The 17,881-nt window shown below is 31.4% G+C and overlaps 1 protein-coding gene across 1 annotated transcript in view; it reads left to right on the forward strand.

Annotated features, from left to right (window-relative positions):
• The window catches only part of LOC129226336 (selenocysteine insertion sequence-binding protein 2-like), a 41,022-nt gene that overhangs the window by 22,435 nt on the left and 706 nt on the right, over window positions 1-17,881 (forward strand). The window contains exons 9-10 of the mRNA XM_054860938.1: window positions 5,122-5,236; window positions 6,920-7,074. Coding sequence (XP_054716913.1) covers window positions 5,122-5,236; window positions 6,920-7,074 — 270 coding nt within the window. The remainder of the gene's footprint in view (window positions 1-5,121; window positions 5,237-6,919; window positions 7,075-17,881) is intronic.

Consider the following 17,881-nt stretch of genomic DNA (forward strand, 5'->3'; position numbering starts at 1 on the left):
ATGATTCCCAGGCTCTGCGATTGGTGGCACCTAAAATTGGAAAACAGGGATCATCTGGAACCGTTTATTTTACACTGGAATAAGTAACATAAGGATGAAATTATTTTTGTGTAATAATATAAAATAAATTTGAACATGATAAATGCTCATGGTTGAAGCTAAACAAAACATTATAATAAATAACTAGTGCATTATGGTTATTGGCAGTACCTACCTCTTTTTGTTTTATTTTTGTTTCTCAAATCCAACAAAAATGTCCTATCTTTGTTCTTTAAACAACTTTCATCTTTTTTATGAAGTATTTTTTACATAAACCAAAAGAATACTTAGATAATCCGCTAATTGGAAGAATACTGTGCCTAATTTGTTTTCTTAAAACTAATCAGTATGTTGCAAGATTTATTTGCAGTAATAATTATTTTTTGGTGCATGATATCTTTTATGAGATAATGTTCAAAATAGTTTAAAATGAATATTTATGAAATGTATTCAAAACTCTAACAGCTCTAAATATTACACTTGATTTCATATTCTTTTTGACTTCAGAACTGATTTTAGAAAACAGTATAAAGGAAACTATTTTTTGATTGCCCAAATTAATTTTGAAGGAGATGCATTGAATCTTTTAATGATTTTTTTTTTCTTTTACTCCTGATAGACTTTTGTCTTGTTAAATTTATTCATGTTCATTGTTTATATATTTAATTTGCATATATACTTGTGGGGGGAAGGGGTTGAGTCTGTTTTCACTATTAATCTTGTAGAAAAAATTTGAACTTCATTTAAAAAGTTTTTGAACAATGCTTTTTTTCCTTCTCAAACTTGTGCCCTCAATAACATAGGGTGCAGATTATAACTGTACATTATATATTTTACAAAGGCTGCTATAATAATCAAGTCAACTGACACATTTTCTCTGATTAAAATTACCTAATAATTTTTTATGAGGCATATTTAAAATTTTGAACTGGAAGACTACATTTCATAGGAATTAAATATCCTTTTACAGTGTCTTCATAACCCTCATATTTAACAGTTAAGCCTAAAAAACATAAGAATGCTTTGTACAATATTGAAGAAATGAACACCTATATCACAAAAAAAAAGAACATTGCATAATTTATTCAATTGAGGTATTGTTAACACTTACTAATTCATTTGCCAGCCTATCTTGTATTACTGCTGACTATTCATGGGTACAAATTGGGTTCGCTTTGGGGTCCCTTCACAAAATTATTTATCATAAAAGGGCCACTTCACAAAATTTCAAATTAAAATTAAACCTTTCACAAAATGTCATCTGTAAAAACTTCTTTCATCTTTTTTAAGTGCAATAAATTTGTCTGAAAGCAAAATATCAGTTTTGAAAATGAACCCTGCAGCTTCTTGGTCATTCGCAGAGAATTCCTTTAGGCCAAAGCGATTTCAGATTAGATTTGTAATACATGAAATTTTGCCGCCAGCTCAGTCAATTCTAGCTGAGGATTGCAGTTTTGTGCTTATTAGCACTCATCAGCCTGGCTTAGGAGTGACTGAGCTGGAGGTGAAAAACCTCTTAAGGAAGCAAAGAGTGCCAAACAAACTGGTAGCTAATACAGAATTAGCACTGACCAGAAAAGTGACCGAAACAATGGTTTGGTTCAACACACCGAACCATTGCACGGCCGAAACAATGGTTTGTTTGCTTCGACAACTCGTCTGGTCAGTGCTATGTCTGTATTAGCTACCAGTTTGTCTGACACTCTAGGCTTCCTTAAGAGGTTTTCCACATCCAGCTTGGTCACTTTCCTGTGCCAGGCTGCATATAAGCTACCTTTACTCCTGTTCGGTCATAGGAAAATTTCAGGCCCTCTCATTGGCTTATTCGAGTGTCAAACAAAGCTTCAAATATGCCATTGTAATGTTGCTAGTCGTCCTTCGCACTGTGTTTCTTGTTTGTAATCTGCTAAATACGAATAAGCATTTGCAAATGATATCTTTAATTGAATGTTGCTGGCAAAAACAGCATTATTATTTCAATCAATTTCATTCTTTGCGAAACAAATGAAAGCTGCCTTTCAGCTACTATGCTTTGAAATAAAAATAGGTGGCGCCTTCTTTGGGCAAAAAATGCATGTTTTACGACATTGTTTTGATTTAAACTGGAGTTATTTTTAAAATAATTCTCATGGTAAATTATTTTGTAGATGGAAAAGAACGAATTCTGCAATTTTTCATATTCTTAATGATATTTAATGCAATTTAAACAGCACTTCTTAAAGAAATGATGCCATTTAACTTAATAATAAATACTTCTAGTGAATAATTTAATACATAATAATTTCTAATAGAATTTTCTCTTGTGCCAATTTTTTTCTAGCTAATTTCTATTGAATATGAGTTATCATTCAAGAATAAGACTTCCAATTCAATTTTGAGTGAGTCTAACAAACATATCCTTCTTGTCTCCTTCTAATTTCATAACTCATAAAATAAAATAATGCTCTGCTTTTTTTAAAAAACCCTGTAAAATATATAATTAAACGAATAAATAGCATTATCTTTAAGCAAAATATGGCGCTTTTGAAGAAGGAGCTATTGAAGTTTAATTTAACTCATTTGTCAACTAATTCTCAATGTAAGTTTTTTTAATTAAACAGCAAATTCTTTATCTTTTAATATTCATCATAATATTTAAAGTTATGTAAAAAGGAATAAGTAATTTAAACTCTTGAATTAAATAATTAAAAATAACATTAAAAAGCAATGTTTCATAATGTAAAATTATATATATGTTATTTCAAGTCAAACTTTCAGAAATCACACAGTTTGTTACCTTAAATTCATTTATTATTAATTAAAAAAAATTATCACACACAGTTGATGAGGCAATTCAAGAGAATTTCATGCAGTTTCATTTACTATTTAACTTAAATGCACTTGGGGAAAAAAAGTTTCACAAATTTCTAAAACTTAAAAGCTCAACCATTTTTGAGACAATTTTGAAATCAATATATGACTTTTAATGTATTGTAATAAAAAATACAGCGAAATTTTTTAGACTGGCCCATGAAGAGAACTGCAGCTGTTAAATATTTTCAGCAAAATTAGCAAAAAAGTTTTCTTTATTTTTTTGCTGTACTGCTGATAAGACCTTCGTGGTTTCATGAATAGTTCTGAAACAATTTGATTGTAATCATTCAAATACATTAAATATCATACATTCATTGAAAAATTTTTAAAGTATTTAAAAAAATTGAATTTAATGAAGGTGGAAGCCTTTCTTTTTTAAATACATACATCTCAATTGTTTAAGCATTTTATAAAGAGACTATTTATAATTTAATTCAGGATTGTGAATTTATGCAGTGAAGACACACATAAAGCAATCCAACCAATGAACGATAAGATAAACAAAATATAGAAAAAAAAAAATGGATTAACATTTAAAAAAAAAATGGACAACCTGTTAGAGAGCTTTATAAAACTTTTGACTAATAACGATATGATATTTTGTTCAGCTGACTTTATCCAATAGTAGTGTGTGAACAGCTTCTTTTTTTTTTTTTTTTTTTTTTTTTTTTTTTTTGTAAAGAAGGAAATTCTTCCAAAACAAAAAGGAACTTTTTCCAGATGCACTCACTAAATTAAAGGTCTTATTCTTGAATGCTAACTCATATTCAATAGAAATTAGCTGGAAATAAATTGGCACAAGAGAAAATTATATTAGAAATTATTATGTATTTAAATTATTCACTAGAAGTATTTATTATTAAGTTAAATGGTAATCATTTCTTTAAGAAGTGCTGTTTAAATTGCACTAAATATCATTAAGAATATGAAAAATTGCAGAATTCGCTCTTTTCCATCTACAAAATAATTTACCATGAGAATTATTTTTAAAATAACTTTAATTTAAATCAAAACAATTTTGTAAAGCATGCATTTTTTGCCCAAAGAAGGCGCCACCTATTTTTATTTCAAAGCATAGTAGCTGAAAGGCAGCTTTCATTTGTTTCGCAAAGAATGAAATTGATTGAAATAATAATGCTGTTTTTGCCAGCAACATTCAATTAAAGCTATCATTTGCAAATGCTTATTCGTATTTAGCAGATTACAAACAAGAAACACAGTGCGAAAGACGACTAGCAACATTACAATGGCGTCTTTGAACTTTTGATTGACACTCGATTAAGCCAATGAGAGGGCCTGAAATTTTCCTATGACCGAACAGGAGTAAAGGTAGCTTATATGCTGCTGGGCTGATGAGTGCTATTAAGCACGAAACTGCAGTCCTCGGCTGGAATTGACTGAGCTGGTGGTGTATTTCATGTATTTCTGCCTTAGCCCTGGCTATAGGGCCGTAACTTACTGAATAGATTTGTAATAGCTAAACATGCTCTTTGTGATTTGACAGGATTTTTTTGCATAAGTATACAAAAAATTTTTTTCAAAAACTAGTTTTTTTCCCTCAAAAAAGATAAAAGTTCATAAAAAATTTCCTTTTTTCACAAAATACGGGCCTAAAAATCCTGATCAACACCTGTACTTGTTGGAAGCCATACTTGGGTGTTTGAAAAAGATGTTTAGTGATATTTTTAATAATATTGTCTAATTTTGTTACAATCAAAAACATTTTCGTTAATGTTATTGTAGATGAAGTTGGTTTTTGAGCTAGTCATCCATTTGAAAGTAAAATTTTGGTCACATCATGTAATTCTTTTTTTTTTCTTAAGTAGCATTGCCACTCGAATATTGAACTAAAACATTATTTTAAAGAAGTATTCAATTTAGCTAAATAAAACTAGATTTTTTACAATGTTATTCTTTATTTAAATTGGTGTGTTTTATTTTTCATGAATACTGAATCGAATGTCACTTTGAGATTTGTAACGTGGCAAAAATGTAAGCTGAACTTTACACTACTTTTGCAGACATCATATATTGGCAACTTAATGCTTTATTTTTTAACTTCTGTAATTCATTCTATAGATGATTGGTTGAGTGGTTACATAAATTTATTGTACTTGCAGTCTCAAACTTAACTTTAAAGCATTGGCTATGATGTTATAAAATAAAAATTTTATTATCGTAATATATATTAATATGATCAAATTTTAATAAAGTTTGTTTGATCAACAGGCTCGTATGAAACGTCGCCTTACCTGTGGTATAAAGGAAGTGAAAAAGCATCTGAAGTTAAGGAAAGTTAAATGTGTTATTCTAGCTACTGACGTTGAAAACGTCCAAACTGAAGGTTTGTTTTTTGAATTATCTGTTTAACGCTCTTCCCAGTTAAAGTTCCCAAAATAACCCGTCTTGTTTTCTCTTATTTGAATGGAACTACTCAGTGTTTCCATTACCAAAAACTACTGAATTGGTATTAACTTTTCTAAATTCATTAATATCATTTGTAAACAGTCCAGTTAACCAGACAAAAAATGTTGGGAAATTTGAAAACTGCAGTTAAATTTTTCTTCATGTATTGGCTTTTCCAAGAACCTAATCCCCTGTAGGACATTAAACACATTTCTCCCCTTTAGTTATAATAAGTCCATGAACATGTCTTTCTGAGTTTTTTATAGGACCTTTAGTCATTTCTTTTCCTGTTATATTTCAAAATTGTTGGTTGAAATGATTCAATGTTGATGCAAGCCCATCATTTAGGGGAGACAATTCTTGCCCCCACCCCCCCAGCTTTGGGAATTAATGTATTTACCTGTAAGTGAGAGTGGCTTTTGTTGTTTTATGGAGTAATTTACATACATTCAGTCCCCCCTCCCCCCGGAAAAGTTTCGAGATGACGGGCCTATGTTGAGGATGATTTAGAGGAGTATAATGCTGAAATCAACACACTTCCTTCACTTCTTATGTTGTTTAAAAATCTTTCAAAACAATTTGATGTGAGTTTTAGTTTGAAAGCAGACCTAGATGTTCTTAAAGCATTGAAAAAAGATGCAGGAAAATATATTGTCAAGGAAGGTTCTCAGACAAAGGCAAAATGTTCTTAGTAATTAAATTGAAAGGTGCCTAGTACAGGATGCGGCCAAAGGTATGCCCCCATTTTGAAGAGCAATAAATAAAATACTATTAAATGTAGAGGGTTTGAATTTTTTTATTACCTTTAGTACTTCAAACAGTTTTCTTACAGTAACCTTTAGAAACGATGTCTGCAAAATGGCGGCCTCCAGTAGCAATGCACTGAAATAGCCGATTTTGGAAGCTTCTGGCTGCGTTTTAACACATCTGAATCAGAATGGCGTTCACCTCTTCGATGATTATAATTTTCAGTTCTTGTAGGGCATGGGGACGATGTCCATACCATAGTGCATTGATACTGGAGGCCGCCATCTTGCAGATATCGTTTTAAAACGTTAATGTAAAAAAACTGTTTGAAGTACCAAAGGTAATAAAAAAAATTCCAATCTTCTACATTTAATAGTATTTTATTCAGTGCTCTCCAAAATGAGGTCATACCTTTTGCCACACCCTGTATGATGTATTCTGAAAATTACTCTATTAAAATATTTTAATGTTATTAAAGATTGTATTTCTAAACTGGGAAAAAAAAACTTTTTATTCCCTTTGTTTTTAATTAAAATGATTTTAAATTGGGAGACAATGAATAAGTCAAAGCAGTATTATAGTTTTTCTTTTTTTGGCATTTTTTTATGTATGAAACAAAACAGTAGAAAATGTATGTAATTTTTTGCAGATAAATTCAGTCATTTTACATGATGTTTGATACTTATGAATTTTAATTTTGTCTTTATATAATTTATGGTATTATTAAATATAAATCTCCATACAAGTTTTTTTCATTAAATAAAAATTTATTCTGTATTTTGCTGTTTTAGTGAAGAGAAATGTATGAACAACCATTAAAAGAGAGAAAAAGATTAACCTTTTTTTTAATCAAAATTTCAAATCAAAATTTCAGGTGGTCTAAATGATGTTCTCTGTGATCTAAAACAAGCAGCTGCTGATCATCAAATCCCATGTATTTTTGCCCTTCGAAAAAAGATGTTGGGAAGATTGTGCCATAAGCCAGTTGGAGTCAGTTGTATTGGGGTTTTCAATTATGAAGGCTCAGAGGTAATAATTTGCTGTAAAAAAAAATTAATCCTTGATTTTGCAATAAATTTCATCTGTCAGAAAAAATTCCAGTATTTTTAAACTTCCTCAAAAGCTGCTAAATACTGTTCAACAACGGATTTTATGGGATTGGCAAACGTCCAGTTAAGAGGAGTCTAGCTGAATAAGGAAAAAAAGTAAAAATTTGATGCGCATTTCCCACTTATTTGAATGAGACTCTGCTTAATTTAGAGGCTGACATACATCTGCAAATGCTGACATCCCTGAAAACTTATAGATGCGTCCATTTCTGCCTGTGAACCGGATGTTTGCCATTCCGTAGTCAGACAGTAGTGATATAAATTTATTAAATTGTAGATAAGTTCTTATCATTCCATTTTTAATTTGTGTATATGTTGATATTCTGCATCAAACTCCAGATTATAGGTGGAATTTGTTGGATGGGGACCACAGATTGTAAAACCACGGGTAACGACAAAAAGGTCAAAAGCAGGGGTGCCCACAGGGGGGGGGGGGATTATGGCGCAAGTCGCGCCATCAAAATTTTGGGGGGGGGGGATTTTTAAATTTTTTAAAAATCATTTACAAATTTATTTATTGATTTTTATTTTTAACTTAACCCATTCTTTGCCCCGGCCGATACAGGATCGGCCGTGCAGTTTGTGTTAATACTGCCCCGGCCGATTCAGGCTCATTGCAAGAAAATGGTTCCTAACTGTCTCCGACGAACCTGTGTCGTCACGGCGTTTCTAGCAGTTTTTGCCTCGGCCGAATATGTGTCGGCGATCCTTCCAGGGGCAAAACCCTGTTATTGCGCTTCTCTGTTGGGTTCTGGTGCTTTTAGGGGAGCGGTAATCAAGCTCTCTTTCTTAGACAAAAGGGATGTGACTTATAGTATTTCACGAAATTTGTTGTAATTTATTTTATTTTACTAAGATATTAACTTTTCAAGTACTCCTGGCTGGGACACGTATAATGCTTCAATTAATCAGGCATTATATTTTTATCTTTTCGTGGAAGCTTTGTTTCTCAGCATTCTGGCATTTGAACTCTTGATGAACAAGTGTGAAAATATTTCCTTACACATTTAACAATATTTCTATGCCTGAATAAAGCAAATAAACAGAAATATTCTTTTCTTGTTATCAAAAATCTACCTTCTTACACAAGCATCCTTCACTAAATTGTTCATAATCCTCAAATTTTATAATTTACTAGCATTCCCGTACCCGGCATTGCTCGGGTAATGGAATTAGCAGGGGTTAACAATGCTTGGTGCACCTGGTTTCGAAACTCCCCTATAATAATTACTTATTACCTATATCTTTTTCTAATTTTGGGAGGATCCTGGGGCCCCTGGACTCCTTATATATATGCCCTTGTCCTTAACCGATCTTTAACTGTCATTAACGATTCTTATAAAGTATTGATTATGTTTGCAAACACAGGCCATCCACATTTTATTGTTATATCTATGTTTAATGAAAAAACTTCTTTGTATAGAAAATTTTTAGTTTTTTTTTTTTTTTTCTGGTGCTAAAATTATTAAGCTGCTTGATTAACTGACTTTGGAGCAAGCTACATAAAATTGGCCATGTGAAAAAAAGTCTTCTCTTAAATCGATCCCTGCTATTTTTAATGTCTGTCCTCTTGTGACTTATTAACGGTTATTGCAAAGCAAACTTTTACGGGAAACTGCACTCTTCTGAATTTAACCCTTTCCGGCGCGGTGGTCACAAAAAGGGACACCAATTTTAAAAATTTCTTTAAAAAAAAGTTTTTTCTTTTAAAACTCCAAAAATCGCTGCATTAGTTGCTTTTATTTCTCTGTAATGCACAGAGATGGCAGCACTATTAAATATGACTCTTTTTGTTGTCTTAATTTCTTGTTCAAAATACCTCGATTTTCAAGCTCAAATACAATATTTTTTTCCAAAATTTTAAAATTTACACCATAAACTAAATTAGTCAACCATTTTCCCTCAGGAATCCTGAGCTAATCAATCATAATTTTGTAAAAGATTCGAGTTCATTTTTGAATGCATAAACAAAGTTTCTTTCCAGGTGTCTCCAAATGTGGACACCGCCCGTCTAGAGCATTGATCTCACTGTTGTGGGTGAAAGATGTAATTTGATACATTTCAGAAAAGGGGGAACAAAAGAATAGTCTACAATGGGCTTTTGTTTATTTATTTTGGGTTCTTGACCCAGAACAGGTGAATTTGAAGGTCCATGCCTGCACACATTTGAGATCTGCTTTTCCTACCAGACAGTTGTATACTTTTTTATTATCAGCTTTGATATTATTTTTTCTGTAAATGGTATTATACAGTCGTATTTTTTCATTTAATATTTTATAGCACAAAAGGAATGCACATAAAGCAAGAACAATGTGCCAAAAATATTTTTAACATTTTAAATTGCTTATTTAGATAATTTTATGTAGTCTATATGAACGTTCTTGAATTTTACTTCATCTTTATCTTGGAATTTTTATAGTAAAAATATTGAATTTTGTGTTCTAAATATTCTTAATGGCATAAATTATTGAAATAATTAGTAAAAATGCTTAAGAGCTTAAAATATTTGAAATTACTCCAATTGTCATACGTGGTAAGCATAACCACTTCAGAAAACAATTTCTGCTCTAGGCGGGCGGTGGTCACAAACGGGGACACCACCCCAAGATGGAGGGGGTGAATTTAAAAAAATTTTGACTGTAAAATCTATGTCCAGATAACCAATTTATCCCATCCATTGTGTTTTTTTATTATATTTCTAAAGGTTTAATGACCCGCGCCTGTAAGGGTTAAAAGGATAGTCCACCTGTGATGATGTTCTTAAAAACTTCGTTTCTAGTTTTGAAAAAATGAAAGCAAAAGCCAGAAACATTATTATTTGACTTGAGAAAAGCCTCGAAGAACCACGTGAGAAACAAAAACAATATCAAATTTAAAATTCGCTATCGACCAAAAGTTGAGATGAAGTACTGAATAATGATTTGAATGGAGGAAAACCTTCGAAAATAAGGGATTTAAATTTCAATGACAGGTTTTAACTTCGCAGAAATTAAGGGGTTTTAATTAATTTCTCCCGAACTAATTGAGATTTCAAAAAATTCCTTTCTTAGTGGTTACTTTCGTAATCATGCGGACATGCCTGCCAAATTTCAAGTCTGAGGTATCAGCGGTTTCGGCTGTGCGTTGATATATATATATATATGTATATATATATGTTATCTCAGGACATTGATTTTTATATATTAAGATTTTACACAGTATTTTTTTAAAATTATCTTACACATCTTAATTTTGTACGAGTATGTTTTTTTTTTATTATGACGTGTTTACTACGCTTTTTATTTATTTGTATACTATTATTATTTTTTATTATTTATTTTTTTTTTAATCGTGATATTTTCAAACTTAAATTTTAACTTTTTATATTCGCGGCATCTTTTGATGGATTTTTAGTGATATAGTTTTGAATATTTTTAATTTCACAAACAAAAATTATGACGACCGCATTGATTATATGTAATAGTTGACCCCTATGCAAAACATAAAATATATACTACAGTACAAATGAAATGATAATATCTTGAGTTCTTTTCTCTTTACTCATACAAAGCGAAACATTCCTTTTCTCCCTTTCTTTTTCAGATTTTATTTATTGTTTTAAAATAGCTCCAATGTTTTAATTGCACCTTCTTTTATGAGATTTTAAAATAGAAATAAAATATTTGGTTTCTTTTCAATAATCAAATTGCCTTAATTAGTAAATAATCCTATGAAACTAACTAAAATTTATCCAAATATGTTTTAAAAAAAGAAAAACAATCCGACTCGATTTCAAGCAAGATTTTCTTTTTTTTTTCTTCTGATGACATGTTCTCAAATACAAGCAGTAAACCTTGCTTTGAAATTCCTTTCTGATTCAAACTGTTTTGCTGTAAGAAAATAATGTGGAAGGGTTGACCACAAGACACCAAGGGGGACACCTCCTTAGGGAATCCGCCCAGGCAGTCTCTGTTATTCCTCTCTCAGCTGGGGGCTTTTAGTTGCATGCACAAACGTATCCTTTAGGGAAATAGGGGATTAGCCGCAAGTTTAGATCTTTTGTAATCATTTATCTTTAAAATACTTCCCACGCTAGAGCAATTGATATCTGGACACTCAGAAGGGATTTAAAAGTCATCGCAATTACGATAAAAGAACCGAAAAGCAAAGAGATGTCACTGTGTTTATTGGTCGTTTTGAAGGGTCACAATGTATCAAAAGACACCAAAGAATACTTTTTATCCTCTTAGAAAATCATTCCCACAGTTAAAGCATTTTTATCCATTCAATTCCCTTGCTCACAGATTGGATCGATCAGTCAATTGTTTGAAGAATGTTTTGTTGAGCCCTTTTAAAAGATAGCTCACCTTACATTTAGCAGTTTTGATTTCTTAAGTGCATAAAAAGAAAAAAATGATATACTGAGATAAAAGCAAAAAGAAAAATAAATCAATAAAATAATTAGTGTTATAAAAATAATTGCTTTTCGTCCTATCCTCTATTGTTTATTATTTTCCCGTTATGTAATGTGTAAATTTAATGAATATTTCAGCACATATTAGCAACCTTGTATTTTATTGCACTATTTAATTCAGTGCCAAAAAACTAATAAAGCGAAGCGATTTTCGAATGCAAGCTGAACAGCAAAAACAACATTAAAATCCCGATAGCAAAATGGGGAGAAAAGCGCTATTAGAACGTAGCAAAAAGCAACTTCGTTCGTTATCTGCGGCATGCGGGTTAAGGGGTTTCGGGCTGATCATGGAATGGGTTAAATTACTTATTTCATTTTATTCTTTTTATATTTTATTTCATTTATACATTTAGTGTGTGTATGTGTGTGTGTCATTGGCGTAGCACAGTACTTTTTTAATAAAAGAATAATAATAGTGATAATTAAAGACAAATAAATAAATAAATAGATAAAAAATATTTTTTTAAATAAATAAAATAAAAAAAGGCTAAAAAATGAAAAGGGAAAGAGGGTTGAGATTTTTTGTTTGGCGGGGGGATTCGCACCATTGAACTTGGGGGGGGATGGGCACCCCTGGCCAAAAGTGACGGGCAAAAGAGATACAAAAAAAATTCTTGTTCAAAACTTTGACTGTATTGGTTTGTAAAATATCATACTGTACATTAGGGTGGGGTGAAAAAAACAAAATTGAGATATATATAAAGCCTATGTGCGGACAAGTTGCCTCTTGCCAAGCCTATTTATCATGCAAAGTTTCAGCTAAATCAAATAATATCTTTAGCTACCCATGTGACTTTCAATTTTAAGTAATTAGCCTGATTTTTCACCAAACTGGCAAAAATGGAATGATAAAATATAACTACCTCTATTTGGAAACTTTGAATGTTTGAAATTAAAACCTTGATAAATAAATACTCAATATATATAGTCAATTTGCAATAGCTCGAAGTTCGATAACTCGAATATTACTATAAATCTAAGTTTTTATCAAGTCCCAACCCCTTTGTCTTTAACTCCATGCTAATTATTCTCAATATGTTGAAGTTAACTTCCTTTAACTCGAAATTTTTTCAAAGATGACTCAAAATTTATTTCAAAAGAACGAAAAGAAAAAAAATAAACAAGTGACTATGAGAGAAAAATTAATTCACCTTCACTTACAATTCCTGCACAAAAGACCTCTAAAGCAGGAAGAGCACCTTTTGAGCGGATGTGCGATAAAAGAGTTACGTGTGTAGAAATGAGTTAGCTTTTTTGTTTTGTCAAACTGTACTGTTTACACTTTGACGTGTTGCTGGACTACAAATTTGCTTTTAAGCTGTCAAGTCCACTGATTGTACCTTTATTCAAAGGCTGACCTAAGCTAAGACATGTTCCCCTTCATTCTTTAGTTTGATCATTTGCTGTGAGACAAAGTGAGTTTTCTTTACTATTAAAGGTGTCTAAGCAAGTACTCTGTCAGTGATCTTAAAAGAAAAAGCAAAACTTCTAAAGCGGTAGAATCCATGAATCTGAATTTGAAACGAATGAAGATGTGCACTAGGGTGGGCCGAAATAAGCCGAAAATTTTTTCGAAATCAATTTTTGGATAGCGCGCAAAAGTTGCGTAGTGAGCTAGTTAGCACTCACAAAAAATTTCTTGGATATTAAAAAATATCTAGCCGGCGCTATTTGACACTGAAAAACCGAAAAAACAGAGCAAAATGAATTTTTGTTGAAATTTTTTTAAAAAAACTAAATTCAAAATATTTTGCTGGAATGCACCGAAAATGTTATATAATGAGCCAGTTTGAGCCCATAAAATGTTTCATTGATTTTAATGAGCATTTAACCACTCCTTTCCGACATCAAAAATTGGAGAAAAATGAAAAAATATTGAATTTCTTTAAAAACCAATGTGAAAATTATTTTTCAAAATTAAATCATAGACTAATTAATTAAACAGCGCCATTAATCATAGTAATTATTATCACGCAATAGTATCATACATTTTCGAGAACTACATATATAGATAATAAAATTTTAAAAAAGAAATCTTCAAATTTGATTTATAATACCTCATGCATAATGAATATTATGTTTTGGAATAATATTGTCCCTTGTTATCAAATGATGGAAGTTCTTTCCTAGCTTGAAGTTAGGCACGAATGTATCCATCTCGTGCAGTTTCACCACGAACTTTTATTGCAGCTTCGGTTATTAGTTTCACACAACGTTTCACAGCTTGCGTGTGACAGGGAAATTTCTCTAAAGTAAACTCTGTAGAATGTTCTTTGCACATTTCTTTCCATTGTTGGTCTTTTAGATGCATTGTAAGAGGTGGCTCTGTTACAACACAGTTTGCCCAATCAACTAAATCAACATAATCAACGGCTTCAAAATTGAGTTTAGATTGAGCAACGGCTTCATCCGAGCTCTTCGTCTTCTTATTTCTAGAGTTCAGAATGCGCCTAACAGCTAATTCCCAAATGAATTTTCTTGAGTCAAACAACATTGTCAACAGTAGCTGTTCAGGATGAGCGAAATATGCATTACTTGAGAGAACTTTGTAAATTATCTCCTTAACGTTGTCTGGAAACTGTCTTGCAAGAAAAATCATTTTTCAAAAATGTTGGGCGCGGTACTGGCAGTTCGGTTTCATTTTTATTTCAAACCACATTGGAGCATAAACTAAAATTACATACTTTACAAGCATTGTAAGGTTTTCTGATGGAGTTGGAGTACCTATATACAAGAGTAACAAACGGTTTGTAGTTGTCAGCCATCGCGCATGACTGACTGAGTTTGCCTGGGCTACTGTCAGCCACGCTTGAAGGACAACTACCATCTTTTATGGCAAGACAGATTCTATACAAATATTGTTGTTCAGTACTTAAATTTTTTATATCTTACATGTCCAAAACCAGAAGATTGCAGTCAATTTTATCAAATTTGATCACCGGATTTTTTTCACAATCTCTAAGAAGTTGTTCGATAGCTCCAGAATATGAATGTGGCCACTTTGTGCAACCATTCAATTCCGGTATAAGATGCTTCAGTGGCAACTCATTGTAGACATTGGACACAAGAGAGGACCCCTTTAATTGCTTAATTCAAAGCTGTGGAGGTGCAGAATTACAGCATTTCTTGTCGGGGGGTTTTGTCTCTTAAGTGGGTCATAAAGTCGAGAGGAAGAAATGGCTTGAGAAAAAGAAGAATACTTGCGTTCAATTCATTAATCAGTTTAAAGGACTTCAGAGGATTCACATTTTTTTAATACTCAAGCGCTCTATCTGTCAAATATATATAATATAGTTATAAAATAATCTTAGGAATAATAGAAGTAGTTGAGCGCCGTTTATTATCTAGGAGAAACAATCGGAACCGAAGATTAAAAAATTAGCATCTTATGTAACTATTTTTTATTTGAGTGTGTGCATTTTTTAAAATTGGCGTACAAATGTCGCATAAAATTGATTGAATTTTCACTGTTTTTTCTAAGTAACGCATTGCTTAACATTTCAGTACTTACTTATTTCGAAACTACTTTTAATTTTTTTTTTTTTTCATTTTTCCAATGTTTCAGTCTTAAAGGAGCGTAACTAAGTATTCTACGAAATGTATAAAAGTCTTTGAAGATTTCAACTAATTCACTGACAGATACTTCTAATGTTTGCTGAAACTAGCTTCAAACTTTTTTTCTCGGTAATTTTGTCTGTTATATGTACATATTAATTAAAATATTCGATGGTTTTTCTTTAAAAATGTCGAAAACCAAAACTAGGGGTAAGTGGAACTTACGATAAGTCGAAGTTTTTCGTTGGTCTCTTTAGATTCGAGTTATCGTGAATTGACTGTAGTTGAATGACTTAGGCGATCGAGAAATTGCTTTCAAACGTACTTTAAGTGCGCAAATCGCACATGCTTTGTCAGTGCACTTTCTTTGTATTCACTGATATGAGCTGCGTTCTTTGCTCTAGTTGGCTCTCTCTCTCTCTTTAAGTAGTTTATTTAGTTTTTATTATTTCAAACCATTGAAATTACTACTTCAAATGTAAAAGAAAATGCTCTTTTTACATATAAACAACTTGAAAGGAGAAAAACACAATTATAAGTAAAGGTCAGCATCGTAAATGAGAAAGAAGTTCCACATGTAGCATAAGATGATGACTCCAATAGATCAGCCTCAATTCTTATCAGTGCTGATAGTTATATATGAGTTTGGTAAGACCTCATCTTTAGTATGCTGTTCAGTTTTAGTCTCCTTATTCAAAGAAAGATATTTTTGATTGTAAAGAGCTGAAGTGCACTAAGGGCGAGTAAGAGGACTTTCATATTTAGATTATGGAGCCGGACTTATTTTTAATATTAAATCTAAACGATCACTTCGGATTGGAATGGAATACTTTTACAATTTACAGTGTAATAAAATAATGTAGTCATTCCGAGAAAACATTCTATTGTCAATGCTGACCAACAAAATAAAACGTGCAGGAGAGCCTTCAACAGCTTCAAAAAGGAAAATGTGGTTCAACTCGATAACTATGTTCAAGAATTCAAGCATCTTTCAATAAACTTCAATGCAGATAACTATTTGACTTTAACTGACTGGAATTTAGTTGCACTTATAAAAATTTATGCTCATCTCATGATGCTAAAGAAAAACTTTTCTTTTTTTTTTTGTGTTTTTTCTTTCAAGATGTTTATACACAAAAACATCGTTCATTTACATTTGAAGTTGTAACTCAATAGTTTGAAATTAATCGAACTACAAAGAATATTTAAAAAAGAAAGACAACTAACAAGAACAAAGAATGGATTCAAATAAAGTGCACTGGAAAAGCATGTGCGATTAGTAAGCTTAATGCATGTTTGAAAGCAATTTCGCAATTACCTAGGTCATTCAGCTAACTGTATATTAAGTATTTATGTATCAAGAGTTTCATTTCAAACATTCAAAGTTTCAAATGAGAGGTAATTGTATTTATCATTTCATTTTTGCCAGTTTGATGAAAATTCAGACTAATTACTTAAAATTCAAAGTCAAATGGGTAGCTAAAGATGTTGTTTGATTTAACTGAAATTTTGTATGATAAATAGACTTGGTAAGAGGCAACTTTTCCACACATACTGTTTTACCACGGATTGTATGTAATTTGACAATGTGCCAAGTAAAGACGATTCCATCTGAATGAATCCAGCAAGGGAGAAGGAAAAATAACGATGGGATTTTGAAGCACACGTTTTATAATGTCACTCGTATCTTATTCATTTATTGCATTTCCAAAAATAAAATAACTGGAAACAAAAATAGTTATGATGGAAACAACAAAATGAAAAGAAAATATTTTCATTTCGTCCAGGAACGTAAAAGCAAAATGGTAAGCTCAAAACTTTTTTGTGAATAAGTAAATCAATTAGTTTTTGCCGTGAGAATATAGATCGAATATACTTAAGATTTAAAAAATGATGCTGAGAGAGTAAATTTTCATTTTTACAAAACTAGGGCTAAATAATAGAGAGGCAAAAGTGTTAACCTGTAACAAACCAACTAACACCCCTCTAAACTAATAGATACGTCCATTTCCGCCTATAAACCGGATATTAGCCTTTTCATGTAATTGATGGTCAGACAGTAGGCTTTACATATTTCAATTTCGTTTTTTTCACTCCACCCTACTGTACATATCAATTAAGTCAAGGTTTTCAGCAAGAACAATTTTCGTGTCTGATTTTCTCTAACGGAAAAAAAGAAACCTTATTCTATCTGTCAGAAATAGTTCCAGTATTTTTGTTAGAAATAATGCAAAACATACTAATTGGTGACAGAAATGTATTATGTAATGGCAAAGTTCTAAGAATTCCATTTTTCATTGTCTTTATAATTTTCTCAAATAAATAAATAAATAAATAAAATGCTTGATTTCATTGAATTTCAACTATCAGAGATAGTTCCAGTAATTTAAAGTACTTCAAAATGTAATAAACTGCAATAAGTATATAAATAGTAGCAAAGTTCTAACTGTTCAATTTTTACTTTCTTTTATATCTGATAGAAGAAAGTATTGGATTTGTGAAAATTTTTGGCACATTTTGAGGTGTGCTGAGTTCATTTTAACCATTTTTAGAAATTTTCTGTCTGTATGTGTGTGACTAGTTTTTTGTGATCGCTCTATAACAGAAACTACTGCATGAAGTCAAATGAAATAAGATACACCTATTTATCCCCATGTAAATTGGTAAACATTAGTTTTTTGCACAGATTCCTCCAAGAGGGGTGGAGCAATCAAACGTT

Source organism: Uloborus diversus, chromosome 7, assembly GCF_026930045.1.
Source record: "Uloborus diversus isolate 005 chromosome 7, Udiv.v.3.1, whole genome shotgun sequence".
NCBI classification, from domain to species: domain Eukaryota; kingdom Metazoa; phylum Arthropoda; class Arachnida; order Araneae; family Uloboridae; genus Uloborus; species Uloborus diversus.